The sequence below is a fragment of the Ciconia boyciana genome, chromosome 7, assembly GCF_034638445.1.
Source record: "Ciconia boyciana chromosome 7, ASM3463844v1, whole genome shotgun sequence".
NCBI lineage: Eukaryota > Metazoa > Chordata > Aves > Ciconiiformes > Ciconiidae > Ciconia > Ciconia boyciana.
In genome coordinates, this window is record NC_132940.1 from 18,564,642 (window position 1) to 18,577,448 (window position 12,807).

Consider the following 12,807-nt stretch of genomic DNA (forward strand, 5'->3'; position numbering starts at 1 on the left):
GGAAGATCTGGGTCGGAGCCCGTAACAAAGCCAGTTCACCAGTGCCCATGGCTGGAGGTGACTGGGCTGGGTGGTAAATGTCAACAGGAAGGGGAAATGTGTGCATTTCTGTTTTGTTTGAATCCTGATTTGACCTTTCTGTCCCAGAATACTTAACATACACCACTTAGAAGGGAAAAATACAAATCTTCACAGCTCACTCCCATAGCTACCTAAGATACTTCTGGGCTTTGAGCAGGGAGATTACTTGTCCCTTGGTAGCAAAAATAGGTGAGAAAAAACTGCCTTTGAAGCCCCTGTCACCCCCCGATGCTCACTTCTGCCCTTCCTCAGAATGTCCTTTCAGGAGAGCTGAGTCAGCTATTTGTGTGGCTGCACATAAACTGGATGAAAGGACGAGATTTTAAAAAGCCCTCAAAAAGGGGGGGTTGTGCGCCTGTGCTGAAAACCCATGTTGTGAATCTGTATTGAGATCTATAATTGTGGGTAGATGAGGTTATCTGCACTTAAAGTGCTCCTGGATTGGGACCACAGACAATGAGGCTGGCTGGAACTGCGTGCCCAGGAGGTATATGACCCTGGAGCACGGAGCTGAGTGAAATCCACTTTTCACTGGGATTTTTGAGAGGCAGCCAGCGCTGGTTTCAAAATGCTCTCAAGTATCGTGCAGGAAATATTGACGGACACTGCAATCCTCACACTGATGAATGTGCTCAGGCTGCAGAGAGCATCTCTACATTCATGCCAGGACTTGAGACCCAGAGTAACAAGTGCAATGGAAGAGAAGGAGGAGGAGGAGGAAGCAAAAGCTGATACTGAGCAGATGCTTTCTATCATTTTCTGGACAAGCTGCTCTGGGCTCAGCAGAAGCAGCTGTCTCCTGGCGAGGCAGAGCCGTGCTACAGAGCGGAGCAGGCAGAGTTACCAGGGCAGAAGTCATTTTTCAGACCTTGGAGTGAAGCTTCCCAGGCCCGAGCTGGGGGGATGCGAGACCTCTGTCAGACCTCAGCCAAGCTGCTCATCTCCCTGACACCCTGGGAGCTGCTGCCCTGGCTGCTGACTCGTGTGGGAGGGTGGTGGGGGGTAGCACAGCACCCACCTTTTGCAGTGAATAAACTTACCCCATCTCCAGACTAAGGCTCCAAAGTGGGTTTAACAGTACAATTATTGAGCTAACAGAGTGTGCAATCATCAGATGTTTCACAGAAACCAGAATGTTTGGATGTGAGGCTCCTCAGTGCAGATTAATTCAAAACACAACAAATGGAAAGCACAGAGAAGCATTATTTTCAGCATTAAATTTTCAGATTGTACTAAACACACAGCACATGCACAAACCTGATCCAGAAACATGTGCAGCATATGCAGGTTTTATGAGCCTTGAATGGTAAAGTGTTTGCTGAAATTTCTGTCACCCTTGAAGTGCATGGGAAGTAGCATGCGCGCAGTGTGAGAAAGAGGCTGTAACTATTTTCTTCTCTTATACATTTTAAAGGATTCTGCATATGTTCCTTGTTTTCACGAAACTATGCAGCGATTCCCCTATAAAATGTCAGTAACCTGGAAATAAACTGTTACGTGAAAGTATGACTGTCTGCCACAGTGTACAGACTATATCATAAATCCAGCAAAATCAGACGGCAATTTTCCCTTCCTGCACTATGGGAAAATACCTTCTGCAGACCAGCTCCTTTGGTAATACTCACCAACGTAACACACTTTAAGGAAAAAAATGCTGAGCACTGTCATGGCAGGATGTTATTGGGCCACGTGGAAATTGTTCCTGGAATGAACTACTTTGGAAACACAGGAAAAAATATCTGAAATGTTATGTCGAACCGTATGTTAACATTCTGGTGATTCTATCACAAATCTTGTAACAGTTAGTGTTTGCTGTACACCTCTGCAGTCTGACTCAAGAGAGCATGGAAACCTGAGTTTTAAATAACCATAAAAACAATAAATTAAAAATGAGAAAAAATGTTGCTCGGAGTCACACTGAAAAGTTCAAGAATAAAGCCCAAGAGCAAAGGCTTAGAAAGTGGTCTGCAAGTGCAAATAAATATACCCTCAACCTTTTTTCCCTCCCTCTGTTTTTACTTACTTTTAAACTCTGTGTGAGTTCACAGCAGTTTTGGGGAGAGAGGCACAGGAGCACAGGCAGCCTCCTACCTCTGTGAACAGTTCCTGTAGGAAGCCCACATCCTAAACTCTTCTAAGCTTACTGCAGAATGGAAGAAAAGGAGAGATTCCCTCTTCTACCTGTTTTCCTATGAAAGCAGTGACATATATGCTACCACGTCCCACTAACTGTACAGAGAGAGAAGGCCAGATGTCAGAGTGGACACGGCAGCCAGCTGTGTGTTCTCTTCTGCTCCTATGGCAGGGGTGAGTTTTCTGTTTCTGAAGAGCCCCCTTCATGGGGGATTGCCTGGAGTAGGTCCCTTCCCACCTGGGGATCTCCTCTTCAGGCTTCTCTTTTTCTTTTTGTAGCAAGCCCATGGATTTGTCTATACAAACCAGAGTCACAAGGAGGACTAGAGACCAAGATCTTTGGCCTTAGAAGTCCCCTGCCACTTGAGCTGTATGAAAAAAATAACTCATTTATTTTTTCCCTAGAAGATTACATTCTTTTTCACATCTCTCCTGTTTGGCATTCTTGTCTTCAGTCACAGTAACAGCATCCTAGTTAATGGTGACTTTTATTTTGAAGGGGCATGTATATAAACATGCCTTTATACTCTGAGATAAGTTGTCTGACTGCTGCTGCGTGCTGCAAGTGTTATTTATCTTCACGTTTCTTATCTTGGCACCTCACAGTTTCTCATACATGCTGCTTCTATCTAAAAAGTGTTTCAAATGTATATGCACTGGCCAAACTTTCTAGGAAAACAGTGTGAATAAACCCTTGCTGTGAATGGCACATTCACTATTTCAGCTACTCTGTGTGTGAGAGAGAGGGCATATGCATAAGATCTACTTAAATGCAAAGTTTCTTGTGAGGGAACTGCATTTGTGCCCTTTCTGATACATAAGTACCTATACAGAAGGGTTGAAAAATATTGGCAATGAATGTGTGTGTTTATGTTAGTTATATGTCTTGTTTGGCTTTTTTTTTTTAAGGACAGGGAAGGTTAGGCAGGGGGTATGGCACAGACATCTCTAACATGGGAGCAAATGGGCACGTAATAGGCAACTGAAAGAAGTGCTCCAGGACATCAGTGGGCTGACTGACAGTGGAAGGGCAATGAGCAATGACAAGTCCAGTTCTGTCTTTGTTTAGGGCACCTATGCAGGTTTGACTTGCCCAGTGTGGAGGCTATAGGGCAAACAGCCCAGCCAGAGCCCTACACACCTCCAGCGGCACTTTCCTGCAAGATTAGGTAATAAATAGAGCTGGCCTCCAAGGAGTGTAAAGTAAAAGTAAGTTGCAAATCTAAAAAGCAATAAGCATAATTGCTCATAAGTATTTGCATGCAAGAAAAGTAAGGCACTTCACTGATAATTTGCCAATTACTAATAAGTTGCTCTGCAAAGATCCTTTTTCCTCTAGGGCTGTGCAATAATGAAGCTGATAGCCTCTCTCTATTCCCAACCAACCAGCAGTTGGAAATCATGCCAAAACCAAAACCAAAGCCTGAAATGGGTTTTGCTACCCTCAGTTTTGTGTTCCACTGTGATCCAAAAGTTATAGCAATTACTCTCTCCAGTGAGCGCCCACTGCTGCTTGTGGGATGCTGATGGGGCTCCAGTGGGGCCGTGGCAGCATGCGAGCTCCAGCAGGTCTGTGCTATGGCACATTTGAAAGCTTCCAGTCTTTCCTGTAAAGGAGCTATATGAAGAAGTTTGTTAACTTTGGTTGACTTCTAATCTATATTCCAAGTGGTTTTTTTCCCTGTAGGAAAGGATAACATGATTAGTATGTTTCTGTATTGGGATGTTTCCACTCCCTCCTGCTGAATTTTAGGGCATTTTTTATGCTTGTGTTGTACAATATATACATACAGAGGCCATAATATTTCATCTTTGGAAATACCATATTATGGCTCTGATTTATGCTGTGATGACAAACATAAGAGCCCAATGAAATCAGTGTGGCTCTGGATGGTTACCATGGTTCTTCTCTGAGGCTCAGATGGAAGGATCTGCTTCTATGTTAATATCTAAGAAGAAACAAAGGGAATTAGATTTCATGTTCTACAAAGAATCAATGCAATTTTCATGTCCCTGCTCCACTACCCATTGTCCTAAAATGCAAAGAAAGCCACCTCCTGAAAATGTCAAGTGTCAGTGGGGATGTATGTTAAAAATTTAAAAAATTATATATATTCCACTGCTGTGAATGCTGCTTTAACGGCACTGGAGACAGGCGCTGTTGAAGAGGTGTGCTCCTGTAGATTTAAACATCATGTCAATCACACCTGCTCTAAACAGAGTTAAGAGACAGAAAGCTTTCATCAAAGGCCAGAAGGCACTCCCCCCCCCTTATTGTTGATGAGATTTAGATCAACTTCACTGCAATGAAATACAGAGAATTTGTTAGCGTTAGGCCTCCACAATTGCTAATACCTGGTTGCTAACCACTGTTAGCAGCAATTGATAGTCATTTTACAGAATTCCTTCATCTTTTTGACAATGCTTTAAATGAAAGGGTAGAAGAAAACACAGCACTTGGAAAGAGGAGGAGAGGGTGTGGGTAGTTACAGTACCGAACTACAGAAGAGCTGTATTTCACAATACCCATGCTACAGTGTGTGCTTGGAGAAATCACTGATTGTTCTCTTATCCCTGTACTGCTCTGAAGAATTTACAAAAAACTCAAGAAAACAAACCCAAGGAAGCAGCAGAACATGAATTCAAGAGCAGAACGGGATTGCACAGGGAGATTCTACAGTGAACTGAAACATTCATGTTTTGGATCAGCGAGAACAAATGAAGTACAATACTGGTCTGTTCCCTTTCTGTTCTTATGTCTCCATTTTGTTTTGCTTTGCTTAGCTTAGATTTTTTCCTTTTTGGAGTCCTGCAGGGAGGAAAGAAGGACCCTTTGTTTTAAAAAGCCTGAAACTAACAGTGGCCCATTGATCATAATTAAGTCTAAAATAATACGCTTTTGCTGACCTGTTTGTATTGAATCCAAAAAATTGTATGCTATACCTGCTGTAGCCTTGGTGTGCCCCCAGATCCAGTTTCTTCTCCCTGAGCTTCTGGTTCTGGGACAATAACTTTAAAAGTCCAAATATACCTGTGTGTTTGCAGGGCTGCATGTGAAAGCACCTCCTCTTCTGTCTGGTGCCTGAAGTTCTTGTTGGTACGAGAACAAATTTTTCATAATCAGATGTTCTCTTTGTCATGTACCCTCTTTTTTTGACAGACTGCTGTCCCCATAACAACCGCCTCTGTTGTCAGTAACTTCCTCAGATCGTGAAATGACACAGAGGATAGCAATAATTCTCATAATAATGCTGGGGGGTTGCGTACAAATTATAAGTAACCTTGCCATGATGTGCATGGGCCCAATTCAGAGCTTCCTGAAGTCTGTATGAATCTCTCTGCTGATTTCAATGATCATTGGTTTCTTCAAAGGCTGCTTCTAACCTTTTGAAGTCAGATTTTTAATATGACAAAATATAGAGGCTTAACCCTGTGACTCTTGGTAGTCTAGCATGCTCTAATGAGTAAATATGCTGATGGATTAGTCACAGAACAAATGTGCTTTAAGGAGAATAGTGGAGAGATTCACAAAAAAGATGCTTTTTTGGCATCAAGTCCTTTATCCTACAAATGGGAAGCGTTAGGTGCCTCAGTCCCGCTTCTGCCCATTCTCAGTCTGGGTCTTCACAGAGACCCACACCACACACGCAGGCAGTGTGCATAGCCCGATCCTGGTTCTAAGGATGCGTGCTCAGGGAAAACCCCCTTCAAGGGTCTCCCAGTACCTGTCTCCCAGACTGCTCATTCAACTCACCAACTAGTCTGGCTTGGAGTTCATGGGCAGATCACATGCACAGACACAGAACAGAGAACACAATCACATGTAAAATAGTTAAAACCAGGATTTAAAAAGAACATAGGATAGACAGTGGCAATCAGTCACAGGGCTCAGCCACACAAACATACTGACCAGCAGCCTGCTTACATGCAAACGGTCCTTTTTATTCCCCTTCTCCAATCCACTTAAATCTTTTTTGCTCTTCCCTGATCTGCCTTTGTTCCTCCCTTCCTTGTTTTTGGCCTTTCCCCTAAATTCCTCATAATAATCCTGTATAATTTTAACAGTCTCCTGTTCAATCCCACTGTTTCCCTCTCAGGCACCTCATTATAAATCCTGTTCTCCTTTATGCAATAGTCCCCTCAGGTTGCATAGCCTACCAGACAGTTTCATTTGTTGAATCCCTCAGTAGGTTTTGCACCAGGGCAACAGCTAAAACACTCACCTTTGATAAGTCTTAGGGCAGCTGATTCAGATGAATCAGGTTTTCCGGATCTTTGTGTTTATTTTGAATAACCATTAGCCAAATATTGTTACAGTGATCACAAATCTATCTATTCTGCATGATTTCCTCCCTTCAGAGCTGCTTATTCAATAGCATTTTCATTAGTCATCTCATTTGGCCCAGCCAGATGCATTGGAAAGGGGTGAGAATCCACTTAGTGCATTCCTCAGCAACTCATCCTGCAGCACGCATTGAGTCCTCAAGCAGAGATGATGCTTCACAATTTTGACTGCTGCGTGTTTCACACCACCTGGGAAAATCAGTTTATTCCCACCACATTTGTACTGAATTGTTACCTAGGATCGCCTTTGGATGTTACCTGTGCATGTATATGCTATTTTTTAAATTCCTCACGTTTTTTATTTTGCATACAGCAAAACGTGTAGAGCTGTGCCCGTGCATTTTCTTGCACGGGAAAAATCTTCAAATACGTTTTTTTCTTGAGCAGAGACAACATCTGTGCCAGGCTATGGTGAGGTGGCGGGCAGGCCCTGGGCTGGCTTGCTGAGGCAGACGCCCAGCGGCACTCGCGGTGGGTGCCGTCCAGCAGGAGCCCCTCCGACTGCACAGCCCACACGCTGCTCTGCTCCCACCTGCAGGGCAGCGTGATGCTGCTCCGTGGTCCCGTTCACAAGCGCGGGGCTACGGATCGGGCTGAGCAGCGCCGCACCCAGCGCTGCAAAAAAGGCTGCCGAGAGGAGGCCGCTGCGTTGCAACATGAGGCATGCGGCCCTGAACGGACAGAAAAATGCCTGTTGTATGAATCTCACGTTCAATGCAAGAACCTTGCCTGGTCTGCGCGAGGGTGCATGTGCAAAGGGATGGATGCACAAACGGGTCTGTATGAGGGCTGTTCGGACCTGGAAATCACCGCTCTGCCCACGCGTAAGGTATCTTTGGCTGAGACGTCAGTGTGAAGCCGAAGGAAAGATTCCCTTTGGCGGGGAAGAACCATTTTCTCTGCAGGTATCTGTCCTGCGATGCCGGGGAGAGAGGGGAGCTCAGAGCCACCGGAGGAGAGCTCGCCAGGCCGCGCCGCAGCCGGGCTGCGGTTCGCCTGCATCCGCCTCTGCTGCCATCCAGAGGCCGGGAGGGAGCCGGTCTGGCCGCGCTGCAGGCGGGGGCTTTAGGTCAGTGCGAAGCTGGGACTCCGGACCTGGGTGGGTCAAATCTTCCTTTCCTGCAGTGGGGCTTTTATTACTTTCCAGCTGGGGAGAAATTGGAAGCTTTTGATGCCATCCTGTCAGCCACCCAAGCCCGAAAGAAGCCCTGTTTCCCCGACAAAATCAAACACCAGGACATAGTGGCTTTGCCCGCCCTTACCACCTGAAAGTTCACCCACAGCTTGTCCTCGGAGACATATTCCCATTTCTCATCGCCATCTCCCTCACGGCTTTTTTTTCTCTTTTTGTTTCTTTCTTTCTTTCAGGGTTGTATAACACATTAAGAAACTGTAAGGAATGAAATACTTCCCCGCATGTGATCTTCACACAGCACTCGGGGATTTTTTTTGCACGATGATGTGTCTGGGACGAAGTCTGTTTCTTCCTCAAATTTTTGGCTGCATAGAGGAGCACAGTGTCATCTTACAACGGACGTCTGTGTTTACCATTAGGGTGTTTCACTGTCAATGCAGCCTGTTATAGATGCTAAAATACTTTTGCCTTGGGATTGACAGATGAACCGGCGTTAATACGTTAGGTTCATCGAAGGGGGGCATTACAGGGGTGCCATTGCTTAAATAAGCGGTTTATTTTGCAAAACTGTTTGGTTTGCACAACACAGCAGCAGCCCCCCCGGGAGCTGGCAGGGCCATGGGACAGGGCTCCCACACCCGGGGCTGTGGAGCTGCAGGGAAGCCACCCAGGGCTCCCTCCCGCCAGGCACTGCCCGACTTCCATCTCTGCGTACTCGTGCACCGAGGGGAGTGTTTTCCGCAGCGGCCACTTCACCGGGGCCCAAGGGTGTGCGTGAAGGAGAGGGTAAAGGTGTGGAGGCTTCGCCACTGCTAAGCCTGGAGCGGCTTCAAGCATTAGAGGGCCCGACGCCAGAACGCAAAATGGCGGCTGCCAGGGCCCAACATGGCCGCCGCGCAGCCTCCCTCGTGACACCGATCCGGGCGCCCCGCGCCAGCGCTTCACGCGGCGTCGCCGCCGGTCCCGGGCCCCTTCTCCTTGCAGGCCGGCCCGCTCACGTGACGCGGCGCCCGGGCCAATCGCCGCGCGCCGTGGGCGCGCTGCCGCGCACAGGGCCCGCCTCGCGTCGTTGTGGTGGAAGGCGCCATTGAGAGAAGCCGGAGCCGTCGCCGCGTTGCTGCGGCCGCCAGCCGTCTGGGGAGCAGGGCCCGCCGCCGCCGCCGCCATGGACTACGGGGAAGGTGAGGGCGCACCCCCAGAGCAAGGGTAGGGCCCGGCCGCCGCAACCGTTGCCGCCGCGGTGCCCGGCCGCGTCTCAAAATGGCAGCGGCTGCTTTGTTCCGCGCAGGACGGAGTCCCCCTCATCCACCTCCTCGTCCTCCTCCTCGCCGCTCCTCCCGGGTCGGGGGAGCTGCGGCGGCGGCCGGCGGCGGGAGGGCTGCGCGGGAGGAGGGCCCTCCCGGGGGGCGGCGCGGGCGGGCGGGCGGCGCGGGCGGGGGCGGCCCTCCGCGGGGCGAGGCGCCCTGGGGCGCGGGGCGAGCGGGGGGCGAGGGGGAGGCGGCGGGCGGGGGCGGCGCGGGCAGAGACGGGGGGAGCTCGGGGCGAGCTCCGTGAGGGGGTCGTGTCAGGAGACTGGAGATCCGACAGGAAAGAGAGCCGCCTCTTGTTGCGGCTCCCTGTCTCTCCCCTCCAGCTCTTGCTAAGCACTAAGTCATTCTCACTGACCCATCCTCTCCAGCTGAAGACAGAGATTGGAGATTCCCAGATACCCCCATGCATTGTGGTGTGAACATGCCCAGTGGGTCAGTCTCAGGTATGAGCTATAAATACGTCTAACCTGTAAAAAGCGTTGGGGCTGAACAGTCAGTGTTGACAAAAACAAAAAACAAACGGGTTATTAAAAGTACGTAACATGGTTTGACTGCACATGTTGTTTTCTGGAGGAGTTATAACTGGCTGGGAGTGAGACTTGATTTTCATCTTGGGCATGTCAACATGAACTCCTGCACGTTCCACATCAAAATTGTGAGATCAAGGAGTGGGGATGGGGGGGGAATACAGACTTTTCTTAATAATGCTGCTTTTTGCATAAATCAGTATTTTGTTTTCTTATGGACTACTGTATTTGATTCTTACTACTTCTATTGAAAAGAAAGAGAATGTTTCCCCCTTTTATACAGACATGGAAAAAAAAGAACCTGGAACTGCTTTATTTTTTTTTTTAAGTTTGCTTTAAGAGTTTGGGAAGGAATATAGAAAGCATATAAAGTAAATGTGATACAGCAAAAGCTAAGTCTTGTTTTTACACTATCAAAAATACCACATAGATGCAACAAAAAGGAATGCACATGTTTTTGTAAGATGATTAAGGTAATGAGTTTAGTAAGACTCAAGAAATGATTTGACAACTCTTGCAAGCAAATACTAAAAGGATGTTAATATAAAAACTTTACCGTAAACTGTACCCAAGCTTCATTTACAGATGTCATCAAATAAGTGTTTGCTGTTGGATCTCTTGATATTCTTGCTGGCTGTTATATGGAAATAACACGTTGGATTACAGATGCATCTTTGATTGCAGTATGACCATTTTTATGATACATTCCTTGAGTCTTACTTTTTTTTGCGAATGATATTATTTTGCATTTATCTTTCTTCATAGTAAAATAAATAAATTAAAGATATGGCCCTGTTTTTTAATCTTCTGTATTGATTCCTAATTAAATGTCCTTTAGATTTTTAGTAGAAAAGCTTCTTCTTAAGTGGCAGTTTAAGTATCTTATTGGAATATTCACTGTAGCCATTAACCAGAACCTGCTTTTCTGAGATCTGATGACAGTAGTATGAAAGTGAATCCAGGCTCATCCTATGGGAAGTAACCAATCAAATGTATGTTGTACAATTAGATTGTTCCTTTCAGGTACCTCTATAATAATAGTTTTCATTGTGATAATTAAGCTTTCTATTATTCATAATTATTAAACAAGTTTAATTATGATGTATGCAGCTTGAAACATTTAACTTGAATGTTTATGCATTGTACGTACATTAGTAAGGCATGCATACAGCTTTGTCTTACCCTGATTCTGTACAGAGGGCTAAAGGCTATTTTGTAGGGGTCCAGTAGATGGCAATAGAGGATGGATGTTGAGAGTTTTCATCTTTGCCCAGTTTTCATTTGAGTACTTGGCAAGGTTCTTCCTGTTGGAAACTTTTAGCCAGTGTGAAGCACTTTTCATTGGATGGCTGATGACGGCTGTAATTCCACCATTGTACCTTGCTGATGAGTTGGTTTGAGACAGAGATGACATGGCCTGTAGAATAAATTCTGTTAATATTATTAACAGAAATATTACTAACTGTTCATGTTACTATTTTGATTACTGTAGCTATTGTCCTTTTAATCTGAAAGGGGAAATGGCTTTTGCTGCTATTCCTAAAATTCATCTATGTTGTTGGATCGGTTCCTTGTTTTGCATGGGACTCAATGTATCTAGACTTCTGTACAAAACTTCTGTATCTAATCACAAGGTTGTGATCTTAAAGCAGGCATGGTGTTATGAAAAATCTAATGTGTCTGGAAAAAATGTTGCTTACTATTGCACAATGGAGCCTTGAGCTTGTTGTAGTCATTGTGGATTATGAATTTAAAATATAGGGAAATTCAGCTTGTTTGAAGCTAGTACTTCTGTTTTTTTGTTGTTTAAAGGTTATTTTTATTTTACTGCAGTTTATTTTTTTCATTTATCATTTATTACTGCAAGATCTTTCTCCTTTCTCATCTTCCTAGTCTTTTCATATGCTCCACATGGAGAACACTATTGAAAATTATTTTGTTTCTTTGTGCTGTGAATATGATTTCAATGTTATCTGATCTTAAGCTTTTTCTTTTAAATGGAGTCCTTTGTACCAAGGGATTCTGAGTCTTATCTACTACATATTTAACTTCATAGTTCTTTTCCTAAGGAAAATTTGATTTTTCTTTGCTGGCTATTGAGATTTATTTTGCAGCTATATTAGATGATCTCTCCACCAGATAGGGCTTTTTTTTTTTTTTAATCTGAAGGAATACATATACATGAACATTTTAATTTATAAATTGAACTTGTCTTTTAGTGTCACATTCCTTTTTATTTTAGAGGTAACATTTATTTTTCCCCTTTGATGTAACTCTTCTCCCCTCTCCTCTACCCCAGTAGACTTAAAGTATGATCTAGAAATGAAAAGTGAGGTTGTTCTTTGCAATTCTGTGTCTGTACTTTAGTTCAACAGCTCATTCATCCACACCGTATTTATGCAAGAGGCTGCAGATACTAAAACCTGATTTATTCCTTCAACAAACTCTTTGTTTCAGATATTTCGTCAGTGACTTCATCAGTTCAGAGATTTACTCTTTCATTTTTAACCTTTAGGAGCAAATATAAACCACTTTTTTTTTCTTCTCTTTTTCACCCTGTAGTATTCATAGATACACAGATATAATATTTCTTCAGAGGTTTATTTGATAAACAGTTACTATTTAAACTTAAGTGAAGTACGACACTCTTGAATTTTCAGTTTGAGACACTGCAATACAATTCGTGGTGTTTTTTCTCTAGTGCTTAAGCACATGTTCTCTTAGCGTGTGAAACAATTTCACATTTGGTCTGAATAGTTTGCACAGACAGGCAACTTCTGCATACCTCCACCAGTGGTGACAGCCAGAGCTAATGTAACAGTGAACGGGGAGCAGGCTACAGGCAGAGAAAATTGTTCTGTGCAGCTACAGCTTTTTTAATGCTCCATGTCCATCTGTCTTGCTTTAGTTAGTAGAAGAAGAATCAAAAGTGTGAAAGAGGCCAGCGCAAATGGATATTGATGTCCGTGGTTGTGAGGCTTGCCAACTAATAAGCTATTTGCCTTGAGACTGTAATGATTAAAGCTGTACAAGTGATTATTATTCAGCTACTACATTCAAAAATGGAAATCTTTTTATTTTGGTTCACCTAAATGAATATTTACTGTCTTCTTGTACGTTTTCCCCCTTTTTAGGATAAAGCCTATCTGGAGAACAGACTTTCAGAATAAAGAAAAGCTTAATGCCTGAAGAAATAGTGCACTTCGTAATTTGAATGCAGTATCTTTGGCAAGCTCTGGGCATGAAGTGTAAAGTCTAGAAATCTTCGGTAAAGTTT

At 44.6% G+C, this 12,807-nt stretch overlaps 1 protein-coding gene across 2 annotated transcripts in view; it reads left to right on the forward strand.

Moving 5' to 3' along the window:
- Window positions 1–8,671: 8,671 nt before the first annotated feature.
- The window catches only part of ZNF326 (zinc finger protein 326), a 29,724-nt gene continuing 25,588 nt past the window's right edge, over window positions 8,672–12,807 (forward strand). The window contains exons 1-2 of one of the 2 annotated variants that reach the window (XM_072867370.1): window positions 8,672–8,874; window positions 9,372–9,446. In XM_072867370.1, the coding sequence (XP_072723471.1) occupies window positions 8,859–8,874; window positions 9,372–9,446 (91 nt within the window). In that variant the 5' untranslated portion in view covers window positions 8,672–8,858. The remainder of the gene's footprint in view (window positions 8,875–9,371; window positions 9,447–12,807) is intronic. The other variant, XM_072867371.1, reaches the window with a different exon arrangement.